Below are 12,312 nucleotides of genomic sequence, written 5' to 3'. Positions count from 1 at the left end.
ATAGCTCTGCTGTTATGCGTGTTTCGTCATTGTGAACTGGCTATAATACAATTGAAGAATAAGGTGAACGTTTTTCCAAACCACAAACTTTTAGATACATGTTGGCAACAATGCGATTCCATTCCCACTGTGTCACAGTGGGTGGAGGAATATAATGTTTATGCCAACAAAGTCTCCATGTTGGTATCACATGTTCAGTTAACTCACATGCTTTGATGTGAAGTGCTTCAGGAGGTACAGAACTCAATTTTTTCTTTTTTTGCAAATTTTGTTTTGTTATTCATAAATATGGAAGGATAAAGTAACAGGAATGTTAACAAGCAGCATCCTGGTAAAGAAATTGCAGGTGGTGAATGTAAAAGAAAGGCTTTAACATTTGGAGAATCTAGATGTCATAAAACGTTTGAAAGTAATGAAAGACCATGATATTGCTTGCGCAGCAGGAATAAAATAGGAGAAAGTGAGGACTGCAGATGCTGGGGATCAGAGCTGAAAAATGTGTTGCTGGAAAAGCGCAGCAGGTCAGACAGCATCAAAGGAGAAGGAGAATCGACGTTTCGGGCATAAGCCCTTCAGGAATGAGGAGGGTGTGCCAATTTCCCCTTCCCCCACCTTTTCTCAGTCCCAACCCTCGGACTCAGCACTGCCTTCTTGACCTGCAATCTTCTTCCCGACCTCTCCACCCCCACCTCCTCTCCGGCCTATCACCCTCACCTTAACCTTCTTCCACCTATTGCATTCCCAACGCCCCTCCCCAAGTCCCTCCTCCCTACCTTTTATCTTAGCCTGCTTGGCACACCCTCCTCATTCCTGAAGGGCTTATGCCCGAAACGTCGATTCTCCTTCTCCTTTGATGCTGCCTGACCTGCTGCGCTTTTCCAGCATCAATAAAGGAGGACTTTATGTTATTAGAGACAATGCAAAAAAAATTAAAGCAAGCCTGAGTGCCAGCAAATCTAACAAGATCATGACCAAAGGAACTTGAGATGGAACAGCTTCTAAGTGTGTGGATAGAAGATCAAATGAAAAAGACGATCTGGGATTAGTATTCTCACCATAAAAGAAAAAGCCTCATCAATTTATGAAGACCTAAAGAATAAAAAGCTAAAAACCTGCAAATGGGATTGCCTTTAGTGCTAACAGTGGCTGATTTACTGGTTTTAAGAACCACCATGCATTCCATAAGGTAAAGTTAAGTGGTAAAACTGCCAGTGCAGATGAGGCACGTGCGATGACATTTCCTCCTATAGTGAAAAAAAATTGATTGAGGAAGGAGGCTACAACTTAGATCAAATTTTTAATTTGGATGAGACAGGCTTATATTGGAAGTGAATGCCATCAAGAACCTAACACTTCTAAGAATAAGCATACACTCCAGGCTTTAAGGTTGCAAACGATCGTATGACTATGCTGTTAGGAGCCATGCTCGTGGATACTAGCATGTGATAGTGGACACGCTGCCAACCCACCAGCCTTGAAAGGTTATCTTAAGTCTACTCTAGGTCAAGCAGAAGAGGTTGGAAGACAGGGCAATTTTTTTATGACTTTATTGTTGATATTATCAAAGATATTTTTAGAAATTATTACAAGTGAAAAAAAATTAGGATTGCAAAATTCTCCTCATTTTAGATAATGTGCCAAGCCATCCTCGCACCATTGCTGAAAATATCAAAGTGCTAGTTCTACCTCTAAAAACAACCTCTCTCCTTCAACCCATGAACTAGGGTATAATAGCAACGTTTTTCATTATTAAATATGAATCTAACATTTAAACTGTGCTATTCTTTACGTTAGGCTAACTATTATATATACTTCAATTTTAAGTAATATTTTTAGTGGTCTGCCTTATTTCCTCCATATGCCATTATTTTTATTGCACGATTTTCTATAGTGCGAGGTCACACAACAATGCGACGATCTCATAATAGCAGAACTACCTGGGCATTCTCTGCCTCTCAGTTTGCATTCCACATTACATATTAATTTGCGACCTTCAACTGCATGCACCTGATCAAAATCTCCAAAAGTAAATAAGACCCTAATAACTCTGTCTGCCCCTCTTCCACATCAATATTCATGCCTTACCCTTGGAGAGAAGCATATGCTATCTATCAATGCTCTTGATGCCTTTAGAGAAAGAAAGATCGGTAATGCAGTGGATACGGTGTTTCAATTCCTCTTCCAACTCCATTTTGATTTAGTCCCTTCCTGATCTTCCTCCCACCTTTGATGGTTTGCATTGCCCATAATGGGCTTTGCTTGTAAATATAAAACTTGATAGTGTTTTTACTGGTGGATGTTACAAGCGCTTAAAACAAAACAAAATGCAAAGTCACGGTAATTTTGGTGGAGGGAAGACGCTCAACTTTCTCGGTAGAAAGGAAATAAAGCCCTAATTTTAAAAAATCATAGATGGCAATGCAGAAAGAATTCAATGTTCTATAAATCTTGTAACGATTAAATACATTTCATATTCATGAACGTCCACAACCACAATAAATTACATTAATACTGCATTTCACAAACTTGCTGACACATTTGATTAAGATGCGTGTGTCAAATGTTCTTGGTCTCTTCCCACCAACTAACTTTGAAGGAAGCTGTCAAATAACCAAACCTGAACTTTTAAGCACACCACCCAGAGCTCTTTACAAGGTTATTCGTATTTGAATTAAGTGCTACCAAATTGAACATAAGCAAGATTAACTGCAGGTCAGTAAGTCACTGTACCAATTGGTAGCTTTCTCTACAACCAGGCCAACAGGAAGAGGCACAGCTTGAGAACTTAATGCACCACAGTTTAAAGCTTACACTGCTGACAAATCAAGAAACCTGAAGAATGGTACTGCACATAAAAGTAGATTTCATGCATCTAGAGCCTGGACTTAAATACAACTTGTTTTGTTTTGCTTGTAGCCCAAAAATGATGAGTATATACTACATGCAGAAATTTCCTGTTTGCAACAAACACTAGGCCATAACAACTGCAAGGTATCAAATTTAAATATCTACCAGTTCATAGCGACTGATTTCTACCTGCATACCATTTGGGATGTAACAACAGGCTGAATCATCCGTGTTAAGGAAGGAATATGAAGACATGGAGGTAAAAGAGTTAGAACCTACCCTCCCAGCCAAATGTGGAACAGTTCAAAATTGTGCATTCTGAAATTTCAAAGACCAGCAGTACCATGTTTGATTCAGGTCTGCACTGAGTTAAATTCAGCTTCAACAGTGCTTTCTGTATTACCCTTTGTTAGAAGAGTAGAAAACAGAATCAAAGTTTCCATTCTACATCTAAAACAGTTTAATGCTGGTGTACAAATGCAAGTATAAAATCTTACATTTAAACCTAAACTGGTTTCAATCTTGATGGTTCCCAGAGGTAAAATTCAACCAACAAATAAATACAGCTTCAGAATAGCCTCAGACAAGACACAGGAGAACAGTCAATACCTGGATCTGTAACTCAAAAGCAATTATGGAGCATAAGTGGATAACAGCACCAGAAACATTGTCAGGGTAGACGGGAATGTGGATTTGAGGTTACAATCCAACCAGCCGTGATCACTTTGAATGGCACAGCATGCTTGAGAGGCTGAATGGCCTACCCCACTCCTAATTAAATATAAACGAGCAAGATTATTCATTCCATTTAGTGCCTCATTCAACTGAAAATTATGATAGCACAATCACAATTTGGAAAACCTATTGAATCCACTCAGATGATTTTATCTACATTACCTTACCTAGAAGGCTATTTCAGGTATTAACATGCTTCAATGAATTACTTGCATGAACTGTTTCTTGACATCAGTTAAAGTTGCCTTTTAGTAGTTCATGTCTAATGTCTCATTGTCCTGCAGGTCATGTTTGCTTTTCTTATTTTTCATATTTCTCGTTCCGATCTTTTCAAGAATCCATAATTTCCTAAACTACACCCTTAGTTGTCAACATCAGTGGCCTTGAGGCCACGCCCTATTCAACAGCTCGACAGCAAGGATGTTTTCATATGGCCTGAGCAGAAGACTGTACTTCATTAAAGTAGCTTCAGATTTGTGCTGAACTATAGTGTCAAACGAGACAATTTCTGCTACATTTTGACTCTCAGGATTGCAAATATTATTATTACCAAAGCTCTAGTCTCACCAAACATTCCTGAAGTATTGGATCCCAGATATTCTCAGCTTGGGAACAGTAGCTCATACATACATGTTTGAATTAAAATTAACTATATAAACTTTGTCTGTGTCTGCTGTAGCTAATTGATTCCCATCAGTTTTGCTGCAAAAATTGAAATGCAATAATAGCAGTGAAGAAGATATCATAGACTTCAAGAGGCTGGTGGAATGAACAGAGAAATAGGTTCACTACACAAATGTTAGATGAACAAGGAGAAATAATTCTTTGATAAAGTACTAGAAAGAAGACTCCTAGAGCTGTTACAAATATTTCTGAAAATATGTAGGTTTAATTAAGTATTTGGCATTATGGATTTTATAAGTGGAGACAAAGGTTACAAAAGTTAGGAAGTTATGTTAAAGCCATATAAAGCCACAGGTGAAGGATTGCACTCAATTTGGTGCATCACATTTTCATAAGCTTTTGAGGAGACAAAAAGAAAAAAAAATGAAAAAACATTTTCAAGAATGAGAGATTACAATTATGTGGATGATCTAGGGAACCTAGCATTCATCATCTTGGAGTACAGAAGGTCAAACAGATTTGACAGAGATGTTCTAAAGAACTTTGATAAAGTAAATAGAGAAAAACTGTTTCCAATAACTGAACAAAGTTACTCAAAAGGGCAGAGATTTAAGATGACTGTCAAAATGACATGAAGAAAAGCTTTTAAGATAAATGTAAGAAGTGGTTAAGATTTAGAAAGTAGTGCATGATCAGATATTATTGAATCCATATCCACTAGACCATCACTGTTCAAGAAGGAACTGGATAAATAGAAAACAAATGAAGAAATTAGGATAACTAGATTATTCTACAAAAGGAGTTTGAACAGAACTAATAAGTTGAATAACCACCTTCATAGTATTATTCTATGATTCTATAAGATATAATATAAACAAGGAAAGCCTTGTTAGAAATGTTGAAAAATGTGCAAGTGTGGAAATCTCAAAAACTGCTGGAAGTTAATCAGCATCTGCCATTTTTGACTTTCAGCTCAAAACACTTAGGTAGTGCAGGATTCCTATTTATTCTTCAACACAACTTAGTGCTTAGAAATTTTACATTTTTGAAAGATAACATACTTATAATTTAAAACCATTGTGTATCTTGTAAGATTGATAGATAAGGACTTTTTATACATAGTCATCCAATACAAAATCAGTCTCCAAAAGAAAACGCGGCAGCCATTATCCTACTTTGTCTTTAAAATTAAGCTCAAATAGACACCCAGCTTTAATTATTTCTTTTACAATTCACATTACTGTATTTACAGGCTCATGAACAAATGGGCAATTATTCAAATGCATTCATTTTAAATGATCAGGACGCATTCCGGTTACATCAGCAAATTACCTCACTTACACAAAGTGGGAGGGGATACCATACACTTTCATTGTAATGTGTATCAATTTGGTCAATGCATATTAAACTAAGGTGGGGAGTTGAAGTGTTCGGCCACAGGGCAGTGGGGTTGATCGGTGCACTGAACACCAACTCTCCCTCCCACTCTGCCAAGGACATGCAGGTTCTGGGCCTCCTCCATTACCAAACCCTAACCACCAAAACACCTGGAGGAAGAACACCTCATCTTCCACCTTGGGACCCTCCAACCACACAGGATCAATACAATTTCACCAGTTTCCTCATGGCCCCTTTCCCCACCTTATCCCAGATCCAACCTTCCAACTCAACACCGCCCTCATGACCTGTCCTACCTGTCCATCTTCCTTCCCACCCTCCTCTCTGATCTATCACTATCACCACCACGTTCATCCACGTATTGAACACTCAGCTGTCTTCTCCGCAGCCCCACCACCTTCTCATTTATCACTCCATCCTCTTGTCTCACAAGCCTCATTCCTGATGAAGGGCTTTTGCCCAAAACCTCGATTCTCCTACTCCTCGGATGCTGCTGACCTGCTGTGTTTTTCCAGCACCACACCCTTGACTTTGATCTCCAGCATCTACAGTTCTCACTTTCTCCTAAACTAAGGTGGTTGAATCAAGATATTGTATTTGTGTACAGCATCTTTAACATAGTGAAATTTCCCATTCATACCTCACAACAATTTTCTGAAATTAAAGGTTGACATCAAGCCATACATGGAGATACAAGAACTGCCAACCAATAGTTTGGTCAAAGGAGGTCTCAAAGAGCATGTTTGAAGGAAGATGGTGAGGGAACCAGGCAGAGAAGTTTGGGTTGGAACTTAGCCCTTGATATCCACCAGTGGTGCAGTAATACAAGTAAGGATGTTTGAGAAGACAATTGGAGAATGGCAGATAACTGCAACGAAAATTATTACAAAGAGTAAACAAAAAGCATAAGTAAAAACACAGTTCCTATTTGTCATGCAAACACTGAAATTTGCTTCAATCAGACAACCATTTCAGTGAATACCACAGCACAATAAAACTTCTCAAAACAATTCCACAAGAAATAATTTGCAAATGAACAAGCATTGAACAGTATTTTGCACACAGGAGACAATAGCTCAGATCAAAACTCAACTTGTAACTGCCCTCAAAATCCTTAGACCTATATACAGGTCACCGTGGAGACAATGATTTATAGAACTACAATTTTCAGCTTCTCAAGTATTGAGTACAGGAGTTGGGAGGTCATGTTGTGGCTGTACAGGATATTGGTTAGGCCGCTGTTGGAATATTGCGTGCAATTCTGGTCTCCTTCCTATCGGAAAGATGTTGTGAAACTTGAAAGGGTTCAGAAAAGATTTACAAGAATGTTGCCAGAGGTGGAGGATCTGAGCTACAGGGAGAGGCTGAACAGGCTAGGGCTGTTTTCCCCGGAGCATCAGAGACTGAGTGGTGACCTTATAGAGGTTTACAAAATTATGAGGGGAATGAATAGGATAAATAGACAAAGTCTTTTCCCTGGGGTCGGGGAGTCCAGAACTAGAGGGCATAGGTTTAGGGGGAGACAGGAAAGATATAAAAGAGACCTACGGGGCAACGTTGTCACGCAGAGGGTGGTATGTGTATGGAATGAGCTGCCAGAGGAAGTGGTTGAGGCTGGTACAATTGCAACATTTAAGAGGGATTTGGATGGGTATATGAATAGGAAGGGTTTGGAGAGATATGAGCCAGGTGCTGGCAGGTGGGACTAGATTGGGTTGGGATATCTGGTCAGCAGGGATGGGTCGGACCAAAGGGTCTATTTCCATGCTGTACATCTCTATGACTCTAAAAATAAGTGTTTAGAACATGGTACAATTAATGTTACTGACACCGGTAAACAGAACACCAGTTCCAGAGAACGCAGACCTCGATTTGCAAAGGGCAAAAGTGAAGATTAGTTCATTCAGTGGTACCCAATTTGCCAATTAAGCACATTTCCTGGAATTTGGGGTAAAAATGCTTACACATATGTGGATATCTATACAAATAAAAGTTCTACCCCAATAAACCACAATATGAAAGAACTTGAAAACTACTGTGCTGCAGGAAGCAAGATGGATCCTGTGGAAACCAAACAACCTGGGGCTTTCAAATCCTAATCGGTGAAGGTAATGTTACAGACTTTGGCTGGGGCAGGATAAGAGCCACCACAAAGGGCTCGTTCGTGTCAGTTGTGATTCCTGATCGACTGTTGTCGGTATATTGACGGGCAAATGTCAAAAACATGATTTTAAAAAAACAAACAGACCCCCTCCCACTCAGCTGAAGAGGCTCAGCAGCCTGTGTTTTTTTTTTGCGGCGCGCGCGGGGTGGGTGGTGCTGCTCGGACTCCGCTATTGTTCCCCACCAATAGGAGGAGGCGTCCCCACAGCGGGCGCTTCGCTGCACCGTTATCTTTTCATATTTTAACGGTCACTGCTCCGGGAGGCGAGGCGAGGCGGGCGGCGCTGCGGCGATTGTGTGTGTGTGTGTGTGTTGCACTAAGAAAGACGGACGCCCTTTCCAGCCGGAGGGAACTCCGGTGCCCACCTAACCCGCTGTAACCTCCCTCGTTGATCGACTCGCAGCGGTGACTGAGGGTCCCGGGGGGCGGGGGGCGATAAGAGACGTCGACCCACCTGCCTGCACTGTATCTGTCAAATCGTAGCTCACCGCCGGGAACTCCTTCAGCTTGCGGCCGCTGAGGTTGAGGATCCCGGAGTGCACAGCCTCCTCCAGCACCCTGTCCAGGCTGCGGTTGAGCTGCGTCAATGGCGCGGCGGTCCTCAACTGCCAGGACTGGGAGTGTTGATGCCCACCCAAACCCGACGACGACGCCATTTCTCCCCCGACTGCGTCCGGGGGCGGCACCCCCCCCCCCCCCTCCGCCCCTCGACAAGCCGCCAGCGCGCATGCGCAGTGCTCCGCCCTGGTGGGGGCGGGACCCGAACGCCGTCAGAGGGCGGGACCCTGGGACATTTGGGGCGGGGCCTGTGGGTACGCCATTCTCCAAGATTGGACTGGGGTCCAGTTGTTTGTGTGGGTGTCTGTCCACCTAGTTCATGAGTGATTAAAGACTAGGTTTGGGTTCAATACATTGCAGCAGTTGTATGACACTTTGATGTTTTTGTATAAAGTCTGTGTCCTTCCCCACCAGCCACCTGATGATGGAGCAGCACACCAAAAGCTAGTACTTCCAAATCAACCTGTTGGACTATAACCTGGTGTTGTGTGATTTGTTGTATGATTTCTAATTTTGTCCATCCCAATCCAGCACCAACATCTCCACATCATGGTTATTGTTTATGGCACAACAACTTCAAATATATTGCATTTTCTTCATTCTTCCTGGAATTCTTTTCCTAAGTGCATTGGGGTTCAACTTACAGCATGTAGACTGCAGCAGTGCAAGAAGGTAGCTCATTACCATCTTCACAAGGGCAACTAGGGACAACTAAATACTGGCTCAGCCAGTGGTGCCCATGTCCATTGTATGAATAAAAAAAAACAGCAAATCAAGAAAATATGTTGAATTCCAGAAAGTCAAGGGAAGTGGGTAAAATTACAACATTGAAAAGACATTTGGATAAGTACATGAATAGGTAAGGTTTGGAGGGATATGGGCCAAGAGCTGGCAGGTGGGACTAGTTTAGTTTATATCTATCTTCAGCATGGGTGGGTTGGACCGAAGGGTCTGTTGTATGACTCTATGACTTCAAGTTATGCTGAGTAAATGTTGTGAATCAATTATTGATGAGTTACGACTGTTTCCTCAAGCTTGGTTGTTTTTTTTTGCAATACTGGTTAAATCTACCACTTTTCAATTGTTACCTTTATTCGTCTTGAAGACACATGACTAGGGTACTTGATTGCTCACATAAACTGCGCTATAATTTGATAAAATGGACTTAAATGGCCAGTTTTTTTACCTCATTCTTTTTCATTTGAATACTGAAATCAATTGGAAGATGAAAAATATGGGCTATAGAACTTGAGAACAAAAGTAAATTAGTTTGAGACAAAAGACATGCAACTTCATGATACTTGGATAATATTTTAATCACAATTGTTACGGTGCCGAAGGAGGCTCTTCAGCCCATTGTATCTGCACTCTCCCCATAATCCTGAATATTGATTCTATTTAAGCAAGCATCTAAGGCCTCTTGAATGCCTCAATTGACCCTTCCTCCACCACACTTCCAAGTGGTGCTTTCCAACCCTAACTACCCCCAAGTTAAGGATTTCTTGTCACATTATGTTTGCTTCTGTTCTAAATTACTGTATATCTGTGGCTTGCCACTCTTAGTCATTTTTGTGAAATGGGTCAGCATTTTGCTCTCCATCTATTCTAACCAACCAAGTCCATTTATATAATTGAACAAACATTTATAAAATTTATACTACCAATTGCAGTCTATTTTGTTCATATTAATATATTTTCTGCTGTAAGTCAAGCAATAATTACTTTGAATAGTTACCACATTTTTATATTTCATATTGATGACTACATTCAGGGGCTATGTAATTACCAACAAAATCCATTTAGACATTAAACAGTAATTTGTGTCTTACAAAAATAACAATCTAATTGACAGTGCATGCACAATGAAAATTGTTGAAAGCTAAACATGATGTATATATGGCCATCAACATACAGCTGAAAATTACTCATGATAAGCTTGACTGGACAAGATTTTCTGTAGGGTGGGGGATGGGTTGAACACATAAAAATCATGCAATTAAATACTTCCATTTCAAGTTGCAGTTCCATTAATCAAACATTTGAAATCTTATACCTGTCAACAAACAGACATTGGGAACATGGTACAAAAATAGGTAGAAATAGACTAAGCAAATAGTTTTGCAAATAGAATGTATGTCTTTGGTCTCTGAGGATGTTACTCACATTTTCTACCAGTAACAAGTGCAACAAATGTATCAGTTTTGGACCAAGCCTTATAATGAAATCAATTATTAACATCGCCAGGATTAGATTTTGGTTCTGAAGATTTCAGTCTTTGATCCCTAAAAAGACAAGGGCCAACTCTTACATGTGGTATAAACAAAATGCAGTTTTTTTTAAGCCAAAGATCATGGAGTTGACTTTTACATGAAATCAGTATTTAGTCAATTAGTTGCTACACCTCAAACCATTAGTTTTGTTTCAAAATACAAAGGTAGTCCATGGAAAATCCAAAAGTAAATGGTTAGAATATGCTAAGACCGAAATAATTTTACAAAATTAAGTATATCCATTACTGATTCCTTTAAAATCAGCACATTTTGAAATGATAAGTTTCAGTTCCCTCTACCGCAGAGAAGTAGAAGCTTAAACTCTCCCACAAAAGGACTTTCACAGTGTTTTGCAGTTACTACAACTTAAGTGGATGAAACTACACTTTGTTCTGCTTTAAAACTCAAGGACTTCCTGGTTATATTATTCTGCAAAATTTAATGCAACTACAACATTTGAATTTATTTAGCACTTTTAAACTACAAACATATCCAAAAGTGCAACACAGGAGCATTATTAGATCACATTTCACATCTGGGAAGGTATAATTCAACATCTCAGAAGGATGTGGAAGATTTGACCAATACCTCAGTCAGAAAAGTAGATTTTAAGAATAAATTTAAAGTAGAAGAGAAAAAATAGAGAAGCAGAGAAATTTTTGAGAGAGAATTCCAGAGTTCAATGCTTGTATAACATTAAACAATGTTGGCCTGGAATTTGTGATCTATGGTATATGGTGGTTGTCATTCATTATGCTCAGAACTGACCAGAGTTTAAGGGACCTTTTAAGTTGGGGCTTACTTTCATCAAGCAGAGCAAGCAACATAGAGACTCTCAACCAATCTTCAGATTAATGAATCTTCACTGAGCAACACTGAGACCCAGACCCCTATACAAATTGATTTCTGAAGGAACTTCAATTATATCTCTCAAATTCTGCCCAAACTCTGTCATATTTAGTAGATAACTAATGGGCAATATTGCAAATTACATTGAATTCAAAGCCAACACTAATATGGAGATATTTTTATTGGAGGTCAAGAAAACTTGGAGCTACAACTTACAATTTCTGTATTCTATATTTTTTGCAGTTTCTGTCCAATTTACTCGAAAATAATTGGGTATTGTTAGTCTCAACATATTCACAAACCCAGGCAAAAGTGAGGAATTTTGATGCTGGATATTAGAGGCAAGAGTTTGGTGCTGGAAAAGCACAGCAGGTCAGGCAGCATCAGAGGAGCAGGAAAATCGATTTTTCAGGCAAAAGCCCTTCATTAGGAAGGGCTTCTGATGAAGTGTTTTTGTCCAAAACATCGATTTTCCTCCTCCTCCGATGTTGCCTGATGTGAGAGGTAATTTCGGTTTAAACTTTAAGATGTGCCTGGACCACAGACTGATCTATAATAAAAGACAAAACCTTTGTTTCTTTTCTAACAACCATTTTATATACTCAAAAGTAGAGTAGTTTAAATTGTGCAGAATGCTGACAATTTGTGAGACTGATCTATAATAAAAGACAAAACCTTTGTTTCTTTTCTAACAACCATTTTATATACTCAAAAGTAGAGTAGTTTAAATTGTGCAGAATGCTGACAATTTGTGAGCGATAGTAAAAACAAGCAGGCTCTTGATTAATGAAGCCATTCACACAGCAGAGAAGGATGAGTCCTTGGCTGATAAGACTCCAGGATGGGAGAACGACTTGAGACATCTGT

At 39.7% G+C, this 12,312-nt stretch overlaps 1 protein-coding gene across 4 annotated transcripts in view; it reads right to left on the bottom strand.

Moving 5' to 3' along the window:
* The window catches only part of lrch2 (leucine-rich repeats and calponin homology (CH) domain containing 2), a 163,324-nt gene extending 154,889 nt beyond the window's left edge, over positions 1-8,435 (bottom strand). For 3 of the 4 annotated variants that reach the window (XM_043704469.2, XM_043704471.2, XM_043704470.2), the window contains exon 1: positions 8,223-8,435. In XM_043704469.2, coding sequence (XP_043560404.2) covers positions 8,223-8,424 — 202 coding nt within the window. In that variant the 5' untranslated portion in view covers positions 8,425-8,435. Of the gene's footprint in view, positions 1-6,244; positions 6,721-8,222 lie in introns of those variants that run through there. The other variant, XM_087992162.1, reaches the window with a different exon arrangement.
* Between the last annotated feature and the right edge of the window lie 3,877 nt (positions 8,436-12,312).

The sequence above is a fragment of the Chiloscyllium plagiosum genome, unplaced genomic scaffold (assembly GCF_037043375.1).
Source record: "Chiloscyllium plagiosum isolate Xiang-an unplaced genomic scaffold, Cpla_swu_hap1 HiC_scaffold_11, whole genome shotgun sequence".
NCBI classification, from domain to species: Eukaryota; Metazoa; Chordata; class Chondrichthyes; order Orectolobiformes; family Hemiscylliidae; genus Chiloscyllium; species Chiloscyllium plagiosum.
The sequence above is the reverse complement of the archived record's forward strand: the minus strand, read 5'-3'. Positions and strand labels throughout refer to the sequence as shown.